Below are 18,686 nucleotides of genomic sequence, written 5' to 3'. Positions count from 1 at the left end.
CGCTTACCTCCTTAGCAGGAATGCCGCCGAGCTTGTCCTTTGTCCTTCTTGCGACATGGGATGGGCGGATTCTTTCTCCTGCTGTTTAGAAATGCAAGATCTACAGGTGCATCGCAATAAATTACAGTATTGTAAACACTCAATTCCAGGTGCAATAGTTAATCGATTAATGGTCAAATTGGGGAAACGTTTAGAGACGTTGAATGGAAAATTGTCCGAAGCCTCGGAATTTCAGCCTGCCATCAATAAATATTTTCAGATTTCTATCATCCTCCATGAAAGCACACTGATTATCTTTGCATTAAATCAAAAGAAGACATTTGCACACATCTGCTTTTACTTTGGAAAACAGTGATCATTATGTTTGCATATTTTCTGACGAATGTTACGGACCAAAAAAATTCATAATCAATTTATGTCTGTGCATGTTCTGCACTGTCAATTTGAAATAATGTCGTGTTTTTGAGTAAAGTGACGGCTGTTTAAAAATGTTTTTTTTTATATCTGATTCATTCATTCATTAACAGATTAATGAGTTAAAATCATCATTAGTTGCAGCCCAACACTCAATTTATTTCTGTAGTTTAATTCAAAAAGTGACTCATATATGTTGTATTGAGTGGTTGTAGACCAGGATAATAATGTTTTTGGATTTTACATTAGAGTTTTTATTTCAATTTGACTTTTGTTTTTCAAAATCAGTTTTATTTTTTACAGCTGGTTTGCTATTTTTTACGCTTATTTTTAGTTGAGTTTTTATTCATTTTAGTATTCTTCTTTTTTTTTTTCCTAGTACAGGGTATTTGTTGGGTGCGAGATTAGAAAAGGTCGAAAGCCCACAGACAAAAGAATGCTGCTGGCTGATGATGTCATTTCTAGGCGATGCGTTGTACCCAAACAACTGTTGTCGTAAAACAGAAAAAGAGACGAAAACAAAGGACATTTTCCCTATAATCGCAGTTCGTTTGAATTTGTTTAAGATTCAAATTTCAATTTAAACCGAACTTTACTTTCTCTATTACTATGACTTTCTCACTTTGGTTTGTTTTTCCCCACAGGGTGAGGGAGGCAGCAATGACGAGTCTCAAGGACGTGACCATCCTGGTGACCAGAACAGCTCCAGAGATCCTTCTACCAGACCAGTCAGTCCATGTCTATCTCACTTTGATTCGACAGTGCTCCATTAGCACTGTAGTGTAAACTATAACAACACCATTTTCAAGTTGGGTTTCATTTGTTTTCTACCGAAAACCGCCAGCAGAGGGCAGCGATGCACCAGTTTAGATTCGACAAGCAGCCCTCTCGGCCTTTATTGGATGCACACAGCCCACAAAGTGTTTGCGGGCCAAAAATGGCGGCACGTACAGGCTAGAAGTCGGAGGAGCTGAAGCATTGTTACACTCGAAGAGATAAGGTTTTTGTATAGTGTTCGCGGAGTATGTATTGTCGTAGTTAGCGCAATTGTGTGTTTGTGTCAGAAATGTGTATAACTGAGATCTGGATCATGTCAACAGCCAGGAAACAACACGAAGCGTCATGACGAGTTCGCGTCTATCGCAGCGCATTTTATAGCTCAATACATGATTAGTTTGCAATCAAAAGCCATTCCTAGATGTTGTTTTAGCTGGATTATACCATGAAAACACTGAGGTGTGACAAAAAGAAAAAAATGTACACACATCGAAGTTACTGTTGCATGAATGCTGCTTTTCACAAAAAAGCTCATTAGCGACCCAAAAATGAAAAGATTACCTATGTTTCACTGCACATAACTAAATAACGGAAAAGGTTAGGGTGGAGGTTTTCTTTTGCTGCTGAAAGAAGAGAGCCCATCCTTTAATTTTGTATATTGGCGATGTACATAATCCTAGAACACAATATCCTGTAGGCCTTGAAAGATGGGTCAAAATCTTCAAACATGGCTGGTGCTCAGGGGTTGTCTTTTCACTGAATGAGTCAAAATGTGAATTTTCTGTTCCAGTACGAGTCTCCTTTAATGGAGGTGCATTATAAGAACATATGGACTCCTCCGTACCGGCTTTTTGTTGTGTGTTACGTTTCTGCTCTGTCACCTTCCTTTCAGGGTAAAGCGCATGATGTGCGGGCTGGCGCGCCAGTCGGCGGAGAAGATCGACCACTACAGAGCGCACGCCGGCACCGTCTTCATGCAGCTGCTCCACGACGCCGACGCCGTAGTTCCACAGATCCCCCACAGAGAGGAGCTGCTGAGCATCTTTCCGCCGTGAGCGCCGGCTGACCGTCATCCGTCACATGCTTTGTGATGTCACATTTACGCATCAATCTCCTTTTTCCAGGGAAGTCCAAGCCAGTCTGAACTGGAAAGCTCCTTCCCAAGCGTTCCCGTATATCACCCGGCTACTGGGACTCCCTGAGTACCAGTATCAAACTTTGCTGGGCCTCACTGTGTCTGTGGGCGGGATGACCCAATCCACAGTAAGCGGATCGCACAATCTTCTCGCATTGCTCGGTGTTTGTAAAAGAGCGTGTGACTCATGAAGAAAAATTGAAACATTTTCCATCCCCGTTAACAGTCTGCCAAACATCACAGAGGCCATGTTGACCCACGGGTATTTTTAAAACCCTTTTCTGCCTTTTTGTCCACTTGCAAATTATGTCTGAAACCATACTTTCTGGAAAACTGTGGCCAAGATGAAACATTTCCAAAACAAAACTTTTACAGTATTAGTGAGGAGACACCAGTTTTTTCAAATATGATGTTAATATATGTATTATCATTTTACTTTTACTTTTGATTTTATATTTATGTTTACCAAGTTGTTCACTACACTCAGTCTTTTTGAAACTTAGAGCTGCTTCTTGGGTACTGATTCATGCGAACAGCTACTAGTTTGAAACAGACTTCTGAAACGACAAATTTGCTCAAATTTCTTTAAATTACGTGATTATTAAGTGAAGACACTGATCTCGTTAATCATTTCTCAGTTGGATAAATATCAGGATGCAAAAGTTTATTTCTATTCATCTTTTTTAAGTTTTTACACTTTCTCAACTTTCCTCCGAAATCTCAATGTCCCATCACTGGTGAGCTATTTTTAGAACAGGCCCACATTGGTGACCCAAAGAGCACAACAGGAAACTCCAAAAGCAAATTTTGACTACAGTCCCATCTCTTGCTTTAGAATATGGTCCACGCTTGCTTTTTTTAAGGTATGGATTGAGTTTTGGAAAAACGTGCATTGTTTAAAAAAAAACAAAAAACAAAAAAAAAAGGTACCTGTGCGCGTATGAACGCAAGTCTGAAACGAGCCAAAAGAGGGAGCCCTGCATGTCCTAAAGTCCACTCCACACGTTTGCGCTGTAATCATAATATGGTTTCACTCCTTTGGGAGCACTTCTATTTCAGTTTAAGCTTAACAACATTGGGATAAGTCAAGTTTCTCCCCTGTACGTGACACTCATTCACCCCCTTTTAGTCTTCGGGGAGGCAAAAAGCAAAACAACCGCGCCGATGATGAGGTCAGTCGAATTGAAGTCGAGTGTGTCGGTGGAGTCCGTTTTCGCTCTCGAAGCTCGACTTTTTCCACAGATGCACATCCTCGGAGACGCGCGGGATTGATATGTTTGCGTAGGGCCGCCTGTAAAGCGAGCCAGGCCTGAATCAATATGCGGGCCAACATCAGCGTTCTCACACTTCACTCACAAACACACACAGACGCACACACTCATGGAGCCAAAGCATCGACGAGCTTTCCAGTACACGTCCATCCGCAGAGGCCCTTGGGTAGATCTGGATATATTTAGAGACCTATAAAGAGGATTTATTGGAATCAACAAGTGTGTAACTGTTTTTACAAGCAATTTGTGGAAGCAAGGCTCCTAATTTACCATTAATGTAATCATTTGAATAACAATTTGCCATTTATTTTTGGTGCTGACGATAACGACACAAAGCTCCAGCAGAGTGGACGTCAATCATGTTATGATGTCATGATCCATATGTGGGTGTCTATTAACTGCTGACCTGCTGCTCTCGTCCCACCAGGTGACGGCCTCCTCCCAATCTTTGTTTGACTACTTGCGTGGGATCCAACAAGACCGCGCCGCTCTGGAGCACTTTGCTATGCACGCATTGATAAGAATCCTGAGAGAAAATGTGCGCAACACAAGGTGCAAACAGCAGCTCTTCTTTGCTATTTATTAAGTGAAGACACTGATCACGTTAATGATTTCTCAATCGAATAAATATCAATATGGAAAACTTGATTTCTATAAATCACTTTCTCAACTTTGCTTGAGTGAACGCTGCATATTCGCCGTTTAGCATTCGCCTGTTGGCAGATTTCGGGGGGAACCTGTCCGCCGTTATTTGCTGGAAAACTCACATATTTTTAAATGGGTCTAATATTCAAATATTGTTTGGGCTCCATCTGGTGGCATCTTGGAGCCAAGCAACTATGTTGAAGTGAGGGATGGAGCTTCATTTTGTCAGGCCGTAGCCTTGTCTAATAGGAAAAAAGCTCACCCGCAACCATAAGTTGAGGAGCAGTGCTTGAGAAGATGGATGGATGGATGAATAGTCTTAAAAGCCAGCTACCTTACCGAACCTCGCGTATTCTCCATGGGAATGTGAATGCGTCCACTTTTAATCATATAGTTTGTGGTTATTGCCACTGACAGCTGTTATCAAATGGACTTTTTTGACATCCTTTTCAGGATCGCCCTCCCTTTCCTCAAGATGCTGAACCAGTTGTTGTCTAACGGCTGCTTTGACGTCTTCACCACAGAAGAGAAGTGAGTGGCACTTTTTTGTGTGTTTGCGAGCCACAAATGGGAGTGGAAACGTCCGCTAATGTATGTTCGTTGTTCGTTCGTTGACGCCAAGTCACCCGTTCTGCGTGGACCTGCTGGCGCTGTGCGAAGTAGTCAGGCGATCCAAGGACGTGTACAAGCTGCGTGCCTGTGTCGCCGTGTGAGTGTCTCATCACATCTTTGAAAAAACAACAACAACAACAAAACTGGCATCCGTACTGACCTCTGTTCGTTCATGTTTTGCCAGCTACTGTGGCCTCATCCAGTTCCCGGGTGAAGTCCGCAAGGAGATCCTCTACCAGCTTCTGGTGCTGATCTGCCATTCTTTCCTTGTGGTACGTTTCCAAGAAAGAACAATATGGTTTTCTTTAGGGTCGGGGGAAATATGCCTTTAAAATATGAAATCTCCGATTGCCTTCACAAAAGGTCCGATTTCTGATTTTTATTTGCTTATAGAAAAAGAAAATTAGATTATTCAAAACAAGTTTTGTTAACTTGTTTCAACTACCGTAGAAATAATAGAAATACTCTACATTTTTTTTTCCCGCAAACGAGGCAACATGACTGTTCTTTTGCAAAGTAGTCCTCACTGTTCGCAGCCATGTAGTTAGTAGAAGAAGTGCAGGTCAGCGGAGACGTACTTTGAACTACGGAAGTGACAGTAGCTTGTACTATCCAACCTGTTTGATATGTTGTCGCCTGCCCTGACCACAAGACACTTTTAAAAGAGATTTTAATCTCTTAATGATCTTTTCCTGGATTAGTAAAGGTAAAAAAAAATGAAAAAAAAGTGTAAAATATAGATGGTCTTGACCATTAAACTCAATTGTATTGATCGGCCAGCCCGAGTTTCCTTCAACCGGTGGGAATGATGGTGTGGAACGGTTCCTTTTTTAGATAAGGACGACGACGGCCAGCCTGATGTACGAGATGCTGCTGACCTACGACGACGTCGTCGATGCCGACGTTTTGGACGACGTCATGAACCTGCTAAGCGATACTAACTGGTAATGAATGGCCCACATTCTCGCCGAAATCAAATCTTTCGTACGTCAAATGAATGACCATGGAATGTTCCCTTCTTGTTTTTTTTATTTTTTAAAAAAAAAATTTTTTTTTTATTTTAGGGAGAGTGAGCCTGCCACTCTGCACCCCGCACAAAATCACCTGCGTGAGCTGCTCGGGGTCCCCACGCAGCGACCGGTTGCTCAGGTAACGCTTGCACAGCAGAATTAGAGTGAATATAAAAAAATCTGCCCTTTACAATCTTGAGTGCGAAACTATATTATCTAATTTGGAGTTGTACCTAATGTTTCATTTAACCAGAGTCCTGATTGATTTCAAGGATTCAAGGAATTGATTTGTCATACCAACACACACATACACATACGATATCCGAAGTCCCAGATTAGCCCAGTGAGTCTCGAGACGTGTGAAGTATAAATAGAATACAAAAATAAGATAACAAAATACTTATCTACAAATGTGTGTGTGTGTATTTGTTTTTTCAATGCAAATAAATAACACACCCCTTTTGGTGTGTCTCTTTTTTTCCCCCCTGGCAGAAACCTACCTAACATTCCTAATGATGTTTCCAGAGAGCGTCGCAAAATGGATGACATCCTGTATGGTGTCAGTGGGTCTTCCATTAGTTAGAAATCATAATAATAAATAGGCCAAATCATCCTTTGCGTCCCCATCTTTTGTCGCGTTAAAAATTCCATGATAATTCATTGTCATCACACTTTTATTGGGGTTAAAAATGGTGTGTTTTGCACTGTCTTTGGATTTTAAAAACATTTTGGGGTACCAGTGATGGCAAAAAGTGTGATGATACAACCATGGAACCCAGAACTTACTGCCACATAGAAGAAGACCTGGCCGCTCAGGATAATCTGAGCAATACAATTAATTACAGTACGTACACAGATGTCAAGCAGATGCTCACACGAAACGCATTATTGTTGTTGTGCGGACAGCATGGTGGGCACGTGGTTAGCAGATTTCTGAGGTTCTAGGTTGGAATCTCATGTCCGGCCTTCCTGTGTGGCGTTAGTTAGCATGTTCTTCCCGTACTTGCGTGGGTTTTCTCCAGGTAATCCAGCCTCCTTGCACATTCCAAAAACATGCACGTCCGCTTCACCCGAGACCTAAAATTGTCCAATGGTAAGTGTGAGTGTGAATGCTTGTTAGTCTAAATGTGCCCTGCGATTGGCCGGAAACAAGTTCGAGGGCGTACCCAAAGTTAGCTGGGATGAACTCCAACTAACCCGCGACACTAATGAGGACACAAGTTCTCCAAAATGAATGGATAAATAATGCTTGCATTTTTCTCATTAGCATTCTTAGCAAGTCTGAATGTGATTCTAGTTTGGGTTTCACTTCACTTTATTTAAGGCCATTCTGTTTCTGCTTGTGGCACAGGTGCCAATGTCATCTTGCCCAACTGTGTAGCACGAGGTGCTGATAATATCCACATCGTCCTTGTCAAGGCTGCAGTTGTCGCATCACGCTTGTGGACCGTTTATCACACAACGCTGAGAGCCTTGTGGACGTATTGCATTACATTCTTTGTGCTCATGGGATTCATTTAACAAGGTTTATTCTTTTAGTGGGAGAACTGTGCGCTCACCCTTCACTGTCCCCTTCCATCAGAACCCATTTTTTTCCTACTGTGTCATGCGTAACTATGATACCATGCATCATTTTACCATTTTAATCAATTATTTAAAACAACAAGTAAAAACATTGAATTGTAACAAATGCAATAAATATTAAAGGACTATTAATAATGTAAATGAAAAAAACGGAGCGGGCCATACTTTGCCCATCCCGGCTGCCTTTTGTAATGTGATTGAAATGATGCCAATAAGCAGAAGCCAATCAATGAAACGGCATCATACAATATTGGAGTATGCTTGTGTGGTCCTTTGTGATTTGTAGATTTATAACGTCCGGATGGTGTCTCAGTGTTGTCATGTGAAGGTTACTAGATAGCGGCTACAAGGCTGTATTGTGACTACGCTATGCGGCTGTGTCGGCGATAGTATTGTTGATTGTGCGAGCGGTTGACTCAACAAGGCCACATTCACTCCTCGCCCTCCGCGGGCATCCTTATATTTGTCTGCCGGAGTCTTAATTCGACTTTAATGACTTCCCAGCCCCAGATGGACATTCCTGGAGTGGTTTTATCGCAGTGTTTTTTTTCCCAGCTCGCAAGGGTCCGACTGATATTAAATGAGCAAAAAGCTTTCAGTACAGTGCTGAGAGCCTGAGATGATGAATTGTTAAAAGGCTTACAGTTGGCTGCCTGTCGCCATGGCGATGGCCCGGGTACAAAGGCGGCCTTGTGGACGGATTCGAAGGCTCGGTGAGGAGGAGGCGCTCGCTGTGACATTAGGAATCGGTTCCTTATACTTTCCACTCTTTAGCAGTCCATAGAATATTCTCACAACAGTCTTGGGAATCATTCAGATGGGTTTTTGCAAAAATAACAGGAGCCTTTATGTTCTTTTGGGTCAGCAGTGGTTTTGGCCTTGGAACTCTGTCATGGATGTCATATTTGTCAAGTCTAATCCTTATCGTTGAGTCATGAACAGTGACCTGAACTATTTGAGGCAAGGGAGGCCCGCAGTTCTTTAGATGTTGTTCTCACTGTGCGCTTATGCTCAAACAACAACATCAATCATATTCAGCAGAGATGTTGATGAACTTACCTGTTAATGTGTGCAGATCACTACAGATGTGTACGGCAAGTCGAAGTTTGCTGTAAACTGTTTTTCTCTGACCAACCAATCAAGAGGTCGGAAAAATCATCAATATGGGTAACGAATCTGAAATGTGATTCGTTAAAGAAACTGCCCCATCGTGAATATCGTTTACGTTCCATGGGCTATTAATACTGATTATGAAGGCCCTGGGCAGATTAAATTGACACAGCAACACAAAGAGGCAGAAATCTGATTGGGTGAAAAGCTAACATACACGTACACTACAAAATGAAGAGAATCAACTTTTGGAAATTTCCCAGAACACATATTAGAATTAAGGTTGTAAATGTAGGCGGCACGGTGGACGACTGCTTAACAGGTCTGCCTCACAGTTCAGACGACCCGGGTTCGAATCCGGCCTCGCCTGTGTGGAGTTTGCGTGTTCTCCCCGTGCCTGTGTGAGAAAACCGGGTTCTCCAGGTTCCTCTCACGTCCCAAAAACATGCATGTGGGAGGTGAATTGAAAACACTAAATTGCCCGTAGGCGTGAATGTGAGTGCAACTGGTTGTTTGTCAATATGTGCTCTGCGATTGGCTGACGACCAGTTCAGGGCGGGCGTGCCCGAAGTCAGATGGGCTGAGATGGGCGCCGGCACGCCCGTGACCCGCGTGAGGATAAACGGTACGGAACATGAAAGAATGAATGGAGTTCAGTGCGTCTGATAGTTTAGGCCAATAGAGAAGGCCTTGCTGGTAGAAAACTTCGACTTGTTATGATTCCTTGTGCAAAGAAACCTGAATATCCCAAAACCTGCAGCAACGTTCTTAATGTCCAGTCATGTGTCAAGTCATCAGGCCCCACGCGGGGACAATGGGACCGCTTGTCCCGCCGCCAGTTTCATCCCGACCGCTGGTCGTCGTCGGCGGTGCGTTACAATCGAGCCGTGTTTCTCCCGGGTGGGCCTCATGACGCTTGGACTTGCAGGAACATCACAAGCTGAAATAATCGGCCCGCGCCTCAACGTTCGCGATCAATGACTCGCCTGTAACTCACACGGAGGCGAAGGGTTCCGTCCGCAACGTGCCCTCGGGATAACCTTTTGTTTATTCATTCGTCTTCGGAGCGCAGCGATGCGGGTTCGAGCGAGGCTGCTTGTGTGTGACCTGGTGGGGAGGAGATAAGATAAACATCCCTTTTTTCCCTGTTCCTTTAATGAAAGGAGAGATTACAATATGAAATATGTTACAAAATCCGTAAGAACGTTTTGTATCGCCACTTTTCATGAGTGGCAAGGAGCAGTGCAAAGAAACTAATCCAAAGAAAATAATCCTCATTTATATTTTATACAGTTGTTAACACCATCTTTAATATTTCTTTGTTAGTTTATTTAATTTTACTAGACCATCAAATTTATGTCATAGTTAATTGTTTTGTTTTTTTTAAATCAAACTTAATTTTAGGTTTATTATACAGTTTTTAATTTACTTTTTCCTTTTATGTTAGTGTTTAGCTTCTCTTTAAACTTTTATGGCAGTTCGATTTTTAAATTTAGTTTAATTTTACAGTTGTTAACTGTATGATAGGATTTCCCTAATTTTAATATTTTTTAATAAGTTTTACTTTCATTTTACTCGACTGTAAACGTCTATTGTACTCATGTCATCGTTTAATTGTTTAAATGATACTTTGTTTTATTATGCAGTGACTACTTAAAATGATAATAATTACGGGACATAAATGACACCTTTGTGGTACTTTATTAATCACAGTTTGTAATGAAGCGTATTGTAACAATTATGCACACTAGAAGGTTCTGTGTGCTGGTTCTTTATGATTCCCAGGTGTTCGTACGAGCTCCCTGCTGGGACTTCCTGTGTTTTTGGGCCTCCACACCTGCGACCGGCGTCCTCCAAGCTTGTTAGACAAGTTCATTAGTGCAATCTGGACTGTAATTGCCCACAAATTTACGGAGCAGTGGGGCAGCTGTTCAGTGCAAGCAGAGAGCCGTGTTGCATTCAAGAACCTCCCCCGAATCCCCACACTCTCAATTTAAATTGAAAATGTTCCCTCAATTTCAAGTCCTTTGTGAAGTATTGAATTATAGTGTTTCCCCGCTATATCGAGATTTTTATGCGGCCGTTTTTTGTTTTTTTTTATTTACTTATAGTAACGCCCTTGCATATGGGAAAGGAGAGCCAAAGTCGCCTCTGCACTTCTCAGCTGAGAATAGAAAAATACAATGCCGCTGCTGTCAGCCACAGCTCTCACCCAGACACTCAAGGCCCCGCCTCTTATAGGCACAATACTACTTAGTCTTTTCTGTATTTCAATTATTTTTTGGGTGTTCAAATACACAACGTGTTTAAAATGTACAATAAAATAAATTAAAAACTTAATAAAAACAATGTCAATAAAATTGTAAAAATAAAATAAAGTATGTAACAAATGTCAGAAAAACAAAACAAACAAAAAAAAGAATTCCAGTTGTCATTCAAATATCAAGAGAAGTCAACCACCCTATTTTAAAGTAGCTAACCCCTTTTTTTATTAAAAAAAAATAATTAAAAATTCCTAAATGTCATATAAACAAATAGAAATGTACTGCTGTACAATAAACCTAAAAGTGAAAAAATAAAATAAAAACAATGTTACTGAAATTGTAAAAATGTACTAAAGTATGTAATGAAAAAATTTAAAGAAACAATAAAATTACAACTGTCATTAAGAGACAACCACTATAAAATAAAATTAATTACATTAACTAATAATTTGTTTAATTCAATTTTAAAAATATAATAAAATCCTGTCCTATGAGTATAAATAGAAAGTAACCAATGGATAATAAAATCAAATAAGTAGTTTCTTTTTTCGATTCAATAAAAAAATAATAAAATCCAAAATATCATACCCAGAAATGTACTACAGTAAAATAAAACTAAAATAGAATAAACACTAAATTAAGTTTTTTGAAAAAATTCTCACCATTACAAAAGTGATCAAATCCATACCCGCTCCGCAAAATTGATGTGCCCTATGCACAAAAATGCATTATTTTAACACTGAAATACTTTTTTTTTTTTCATTAAATAACATTAATTGACCAAAAAGCAACAACAAAATACAAATGTAAATTTCTTACTAATTTGTGCACAAAATCCTGCGAGCTTGTGTTATTTAGACGTGTGCAGGGCCAGCAATGCAGTCGACACTTTTACTTTTAGCATATCAAAAGTTCTGTGCAATATTCTGCAAAGCAAAACGGCAAAAGCGGTTGCAAGCCGCACCATAAATAAAACGTGGCCGTTGCCGAATCAAAGTTGAGGTGGATATAAAGGAGCATGATAATGACACGGCTGAGAGGATCCGAGGCCGCCGGGTAATTACACCGCTGATGGAAATAGAGTGGAGGATGCTGTCATTATGAACACGACTCCCCCCGCAAAGCCGCAGCCCTTTTACAACTTTTCACCAGAGTTATAATCTGCGTGCGCTCCCAAATGACCATCTTCCCGGGAATTATAGTCATTTGGGAACTGAGGCAGCTGGATGCGTTTAGTTTGTGGGTTAATTGTGAAGTTGCTGTCCTTTCCTATGGGCTCATGGGTTAATTACTGTTTTTTTTTGTTTCCTTTAGTTTCTCTATAGGCGGCACGGTGAAAGATTGGTTAGCACATCCGCCTAGCAGTTCCGAGGTCCTGGGTTCAAATCCGGCCTCGCCCGTGTGGAGTTTGCGTGCTCTCCCCGTGCTTGTGTGAGAAAACCGGGTTCTCCGGTTTCCTCCCACATCCCAAAAAACATGCGTGGTAGGTTGATTGAAGACTCTAAATTGCCCGTGGATGTGAATGTGAGTGCGAATGCTGGCGACCAGTTCAGGGTGTACCCCGCCTCTCGCCCGAAGATGGCCGGGATGGGCTCCAGCACGCCCGCGACCCGCGTGAGGAGAAGCGGTACAGAAAATGGATGGATGGATGGATGGTTTCTCTACAAATGCTTTAGCTAATTGAATAAAACTGCCGCACTCTCATAGCAAATGCAATTTATTAAACTGTTTGTTTTTCTCCACGACGACGCGCCCTCCGCTTCTATCTGGGCATAGGCATTGGACCAATCTTTAACACTCTGCATATATTCATAAATTCAATAATCTGCATCTGAATTTGTATACATCAATCTCTCGCTATTCATTTATTACGGGTTAAGTGCGTCGCAGATTTTTTTTTCAAGATCAGTGTGGTGCAATTACTCACCTGCACATCTCGGATACAGTCATCTTTGTAAACTAAGTCAAGCATAGCTTAGTTTAGCTTGATTTTGTACAACTCAGTATTGGAGTTTTTAAACATCACTGAAATGAATTCTGCTTTTTTGCTGACTACATTGCCAGGACCGTGAGTATGAAGGAACAGTGCAAATGGTTAATCCAGGAAATCCCCCGTTCACACCATGTCCGCACGGGTTGTTGTTGACATCGTTTCCACTGGGCACGTGCCTGCCTGTGTAGTGTGTAAAATACCTCTTTACCGCGTTCAAATTGGCGTTGAAATGCATATATGAAACATATTTACGCATTTGATTTGTATAGTAATATAAGAAATGATCAGTTGCTACTTTGCAGTTTTCATTTCCTGCAGAGGTTTTCTGGAATGTACCCTGCAATAAACAAGCGTTTACTGTATCATTTTTATGTTCTTGCCATGCAGTTCGATTAACATTGATTCTGAACTGTTCCAGATGATGTACAGTACGTGCCAAAGTTGCTCTACGTGTGCTGTTATATTGCGTTTTTTTTGTATGGTATTTTGATGGCTTCTATGATTGTGACCCGATAGTGGTGGTATTAAGTCGGGTAAGTCTCCCCTGAAGACCCAGGTACCAAATACACAGCCCGCCACTGGTGGTGTCCCGCTGGGAGTTGTCCTTTGCACTGATGAGATAAGCCAAGAAGTTAGACCGCGTGGCTAGCATCACTTGCGGCTGTCAAGGTTTTGCTGTGAAGATAACATTTGTTATTTTCTTCCCGGTAGCCTGCTTAGACGTTTGATAACATTTAACCTTGACGATTTGCAGATCATTCTTACTGGGAAATCACTTTCAGCCTTCTTATCGCCTTATTTGAAAATGGGTCTGGGAGGGGTTTACAGCTATCTTTAACTCTGCTTTGTTGGCATACCCAAAACACCAATTTAACTTTAAATCATTTGAAAGCCTTCTGAGTCATCGCTCCGTTTTCAACCATTTCATTTGTTCTCATTAGTGTGGCAGGTAAGCTTCAGCCGAGATAGAGCCTTGTGGAACACCGTCAATATCTCCGCTATATTGCCAAATGTATTTCGTTCACTGGCCTTGAATCGCATATGAATTTACGTGACATCCCATTCTTAACCCAAAGGGTTTAATATGACCTCGTCCCACCCAGCTTCAACTCTTCTGGGAAGGCTTTCCACAAGGTTTAAGGGTGTTTATGGGAAATTTTGACACACTGATGTTTGTTGAGAAGGCCTGGATAAACAGCTTTGAGGTGAATGAGAACGGGGATTGAGACCCAGGCCTTCTTGTCCAATATTGCTTGACTTGGTCAAAAATTCCCAGAAACAGACTCTTAAACCTTGTGGAAAGCCTTCCCAGGAGAGTTGAAGCTGTCGTAGCTGCAAATGCTCGACCAAAGTCATATTAAGTCTTAATTCAGTGCCAGCCCTCCCAGTTAACGTGGATATTGGACTTCTAAAGCAGTCAGTGGCACTGAATGTGTTAAACCTGATAAATTAAGAATGGGATGTCACTTAAGTTCACATACGAGTCAAGGTAGTTGAGCGAATACATTGGGCAATATAGTGTCCATGGGGTCATGAATAGTATCCTGTAAAAATCTGTGTGTGGACGGAGTAATGAGTCATGAAATTTTCTCCTGTATTGGAAAGCAATTGCGACATTTGTGTGAAGTATTATGTAAAAACTCTTAGGACTTAGTAAAGAGCCTTGTGGAACAACGCCAGTGTCTGTCTACAGGCGGTCCTCGGAGTTCCGTTCCGTCCCCGGGTATGAAGTTGACCAGGTTCTTTTATGAGTCGGTAGGGAGTAACCGAGCTGGAACAGTATAATGCCTGTAAGAGTCCACGTTTTCCTGCGTTTATGTCGTTACAAGTGGCGTGGACACAACATGTGGGGATGAAGTCGACCCTGCAATTTTCCGGCTTCCGAGGTTGTATCCGAGCAGTAATAGAGATTTTAGCCTGTACTAAATGATATATCATATTAGTGTTCCTGTCATCAGGCTGGCCTTGGGTGAACTTCATTAAGTCACAAGTCGATGCCGAGAGAGTGACGTTGTGGTTGTGAACATGAGCTCATCCGTGACAGTGAGTCCAGCTGCCTTCCCTCCCCGCCTCCAACAGGAAAGGACAGGGGGCGGTCTGGTGTTTTCCCACAATCCCCAGATGAACCACGGGCCGGCCGCCGTCCACCCGGCGCCTGCTTAGCAGCGCGACCTCAGGCCTCTTCTGACGAGAGGCCCTTTTTTTGGTGGACAAAACAGCCGAGCGCGAGGGGGCACGGCCGGGTCAATTCACGGGGGCCGGGGGTGGTCCTTTGGGTCCAATGGGGTTGCCACAGGTTTAGGGTTATCATCATCGTTTGTTTTGATGTCACTCAAGTCCAGGGTTTCCCAAACTTTCTTGAGCCAAGGCACACGTTTTCTATTAGAGCAACCTCACAATAAGCAATCTGCATACAGTCGCCCCTTGCCATATTGCGTTTCGCTTTTCGCGGCTTCACTGTATCATGGATTTCTGTATATCATCCCCACATATCTAATTTGATATGATTTTTATTTTTTTTTATTTTGAGATATTCATTTCACACCTCGTAAAAGAAGCTTAAGTGCAGTCTGCCTATTGCAACGCACAACTCAGATACAGATACTGTAGAACGTGAAGATGGCAACCCAAGTGGCCAACAGTAATACCCGTACCTCACACTTATATTGAATGGTCATTATGCATAAAGCTTAAAGATGGATCTAAATAATAACATAAAAATATGGTCGTTACGTCGCAGCTTTTTTCTGTTGCTGAGTGGTTGGGAATCACTACTCTAGTGTTTTTGTTGTGGTCTTTTGCTCGTTGTCTATATTCCTCTTTTTTCATCGATCGTTCGGCGGCACAAAGTGGGTGAGTCGGTTTTTGCGCTGGGAGAGCGCGTGTCCGGCTTTTCTCCGCTTGAACTCTGACTTTGGCAGATGGATCACATGATGTTGCCGACGGTGACGGCTTTCTTCTCACTTGACTCAATCCTACGCTATCTGCGAATCAGTGTGACAAATTCACCAGCAGTGGTGGGAAGTAACAAAAGTCCAAATACTTTGTCACTGTACTGAGGCAGATATTTTAGGTGTCTGATTACTCCCTACATTTGAAAATAGATATTTGTAGTTTTCAACCCTTTGTAGATGACTCCAAAATCGGAGTGGTGTCTATTTATATATGTTGGCATTTTGGTTGCTGGTCTACTTTGTATGCCTTTACATACAGGTTTGAGGTTTGGGGACATTCTTAGCTCTTAATAAAGAAGTTTTTTTTGTTTTTTTAAGTTTTGTTTTGTTTCGTCACTTGACATTGAATGTGTGTTTTTAATAGAGTGAATATTGCTCATGAATATATTTAGGTGTTGTATTTATGTTTTTATTAGATCAACAGATAAGTATTAACGCTTCTGTTATGTTGCCAGTCAAATATTAAAATCAAGGAAAAGTATTTTTAAAATGTAACAGAAAATAAATTTGGATAAATCCTGCTGGCCTTGTGCTTATTTTCTTCTTTTTATCATATATGTATATTTTTATATATATTTGATTTTATTTAAATGGCCTTCAACCCTCCTGTTAATATCACGGGTAAAATTGACCTGTTTTAAAATAAATAGAAAACTCAAGAAAAAAAATATTTTAAATGGAAACAAATGATAATGTCCTTTTCATGTTGTAAATATTTTTGAATTGACTTTAACTTAAATACACTGCTCCTGCAGTTTTTTTTAATTCAGTTTTTGGCTGTTGATTGAACTAAATTAATAAAACACTGGGGGGAAAAGAACAAGGTGGGGTATTATGCTCCTCATCATCGAATAACAAGTCACCGCTCTGTTCTACTTAATGGAATCCATATATCGGCCTAATTGTCTATTTTGGGAACCAGAGCAGCGTGGAATTACACTGCAATAAACTTAATCATTTCCATCAGTGATGTGTGATGCAGAACTGTGGGCCTCTTTCCATGAGGCACATCACGCTTTAGCAGCGATGGCCTCCAAAGTGGAATTTGGAGGAAAGCCCGTGGCTGTGAAATACTTAGGAGTACTGAGGAAAAGATGGCGGAGGAGGAGGAGGAGGAGGGTTGTTGGTGGAGACGATAGATGCAAGGAGAAAGGACAGTGGATGCGGTCGGCGCGGTCGACGCGCCGCTGTCATCCTCAATGAGCGCCTCGCTTTCAGGAAGTGGTCGGTGACACGAGGCTCGCGCCGCACGGCGAGCGTGCGTGCGTGTCCAAAACCGCATGATAAGCGCGTGTACCCGCCTTCTTCTTTTCGACTTCACTCAACATCTGAGCTCTACTTTGTTTTACTGCCCTTCATTTACGACCTCAAATCCAATTGTATGAATTTGTTCCTAACAGTCCTTTTATAAGCTTCTCTGCTTCCACTAGGCAAGTTTTTTTGGTTTATTTATTTTTTTTGTCCAATCCAAATTTAGGCTGTGTGTTGTGTGAGCCTTCAGAATCAGTTGCGCTGGCCCATGTAGCTTAAAGTATGTTAGCAACGGGACAGTTTGTAACATTTAGTGTTATAGTAACACTCGATCATGAATAAGTCACGCTACGCAACGTTGGCAGCTGTGGCTTACGGCAGCTAGTTGTTCACAGTGCTAATGCTAGCTTAGCATTGCTAGCTAAGCTGCTATTTTGTCGCTGAATATTGATGTTTGATTGTTAATGTTTGAGAATGGCGCTCGTGCACCGAAGGGAGGGGTGTGGCTTTGGTCGGAAACTCGGAAACTGGAGGGCAAGGGCAAGGGATTAGTGAAGTGAGGCATTCCAATCTCGCGAGCAGTTCTAACGCTGCAAACTCCCCCTTTGATACTCGACACTTCTGGGACGTACGATGCGTATCTTTTTCTGTTTTTGTCATCGATAAATATTCATTCTGAGCCGTTCCAGATGATGTCTCTCTCTATTGTCGATTTTCAGATACCGTGGGTGTTTCTGGAACATATTCCCCCCTGTGATAAACCGGGGTTGACTGTCGTATCAGGTCCGTAACAGAGGCAGGACACCGCCTGTAAGAACCTGCATATTTTCTCTATTAACATTCGAGCGCTGCAGACCACAAACGGGAAAACAGCAATTAGCACACATTGGTCACAACGATTATGTTTATCATGTGTGGAAGGCCACAAATTGTACAACAGGGCTTGCCTGTGTTTGTTTGCCCGTGACGCTCCATTAAAAGATAAACATCACAACAGTAAAGTATGTCTTCATCTTTTTATGGATTTCTGTTTGGGTCAAAAGACCATTTGTAGCCATGACTACCCAATTATCATATAAGCCTGTAGGAGTATGACTTCACTTAAAAAGTCATAAACCACTCATTGGGCACTATAATAGGGACACCCCCACTATTGGATAACCCAAAGCTTGCTACATAATGTAAGCGCAATATTAGGAAAACTTTTAGTATGATATATAGTGCTTGTAGTTTAAAAGGTATTATTACATGCAGTGGTACCTTGACTTCCGAGTTTAATTTGCTCTATGAACAAGCCATTGAACAGCCATTAATCTGTTCCAACTTAATTTTCTCTTTTTTTTTTTTTTTTTTAATCCACTTCACCCGAGTGGCAGCGTTTCGGAAGCTCGCTCACTACTAAGCTGAATTTTGTCTCGCAACGCATAGCGAAACAATTGAGCAAGCGACGGCTCGTGACTCGAAAAACTTGTTAGTTGGGGCACTCGTATGTGAAGGTATTACGAGTATTGTGTGCACTTTGTAACACACGCGAGTGAGCCGTTAAGCAGACGTTTGCGTCCTCCCTGAAGAGCAGTAGCCCGATGTCGGCCATTTAGTCTTCCGTGACCTTCGGCTGGCCTCGCCTCGTCCCCCTTTTCGTCCACCGTACTTAGAAAACAGCCAT

The 18,686-nt window shown here is 41.8% G+C and overlaps 1 protein-coding gene across 2 annotated transcripts in view; it reads left to right on the top strand.

Annotated features, from left to right (window-relative positions):
- Positions 1-17,994, top strand: part of tbcd (tubulin folding cofactor D) — a 38,919-nt gene extending 20,925 nt beyond the window's left edge. The window contains exons 30-39 of one of the 2 annotated variants that reach the window (XM_061749525.1): positions 1,059-1,142; positions 2,084-2,242; positions 2,316-2,454; positions 4,025-4,149; positions 4,696-4,773; positions 4,865-4,951; positions 5,039-5,126; positions 5,689-5,798; positions 5,919-6,003; positions 17,740-17,994. In XM_061749525.1, the coding sequence (XP_061605509.1) occupies positions 1,059-1,142; positions 2,084-2,242; positions 2,316-2,454; positions 4,025-4,149; positions 4,696-4,773; positions 4,865-4,951; positions 5,039-5,126; positions 5,689-5,798; positions 5,919-6,003; positions 17,740-17,811 (1,027 nt within the window). In that variant the 3' untranslated portion in view covers positions 17,812-17,994. Of the gene's footprint in view, positions 1-1,058; positions 1,143-2,083; positions 2,243-2,315; positions 2,455-4,024; positions 4,150-4,695; positions 4,774-4,864; positions 4,952-5,038; positions 5,127-5,688; positions 5,799-5,918; positions 6,004-6,356; positions 6,478-17,739 lie in introns of those variants that run through there. The other variant, XM_061749526.1, reaches the window with a different exon arrangement.
- Positions 17,995-18,686: the final 692 nt, after the last annotated feature.

Source organism: Phyllopteryx taeniolatus, chromosome 16, assembly GCF_024500385.1.
Source record: "Phyllopteryx taeniolatus isolate TA_2022b chromosome 16, UOR_Ptae_1.2, whole genome shotgun sequence".
Lineage (NCBI taxonomy): Eukaryota > Metazoa > Chordata > Actinopteri > Syngnathiformes > Syngnathidae > Phyllopteryx > Phyllopteryx taeniolatus.
Note: the sequence above shows the minus strand (reverse complement) of the source record. Positions and strands in the feature narration are given on the sequence as shown.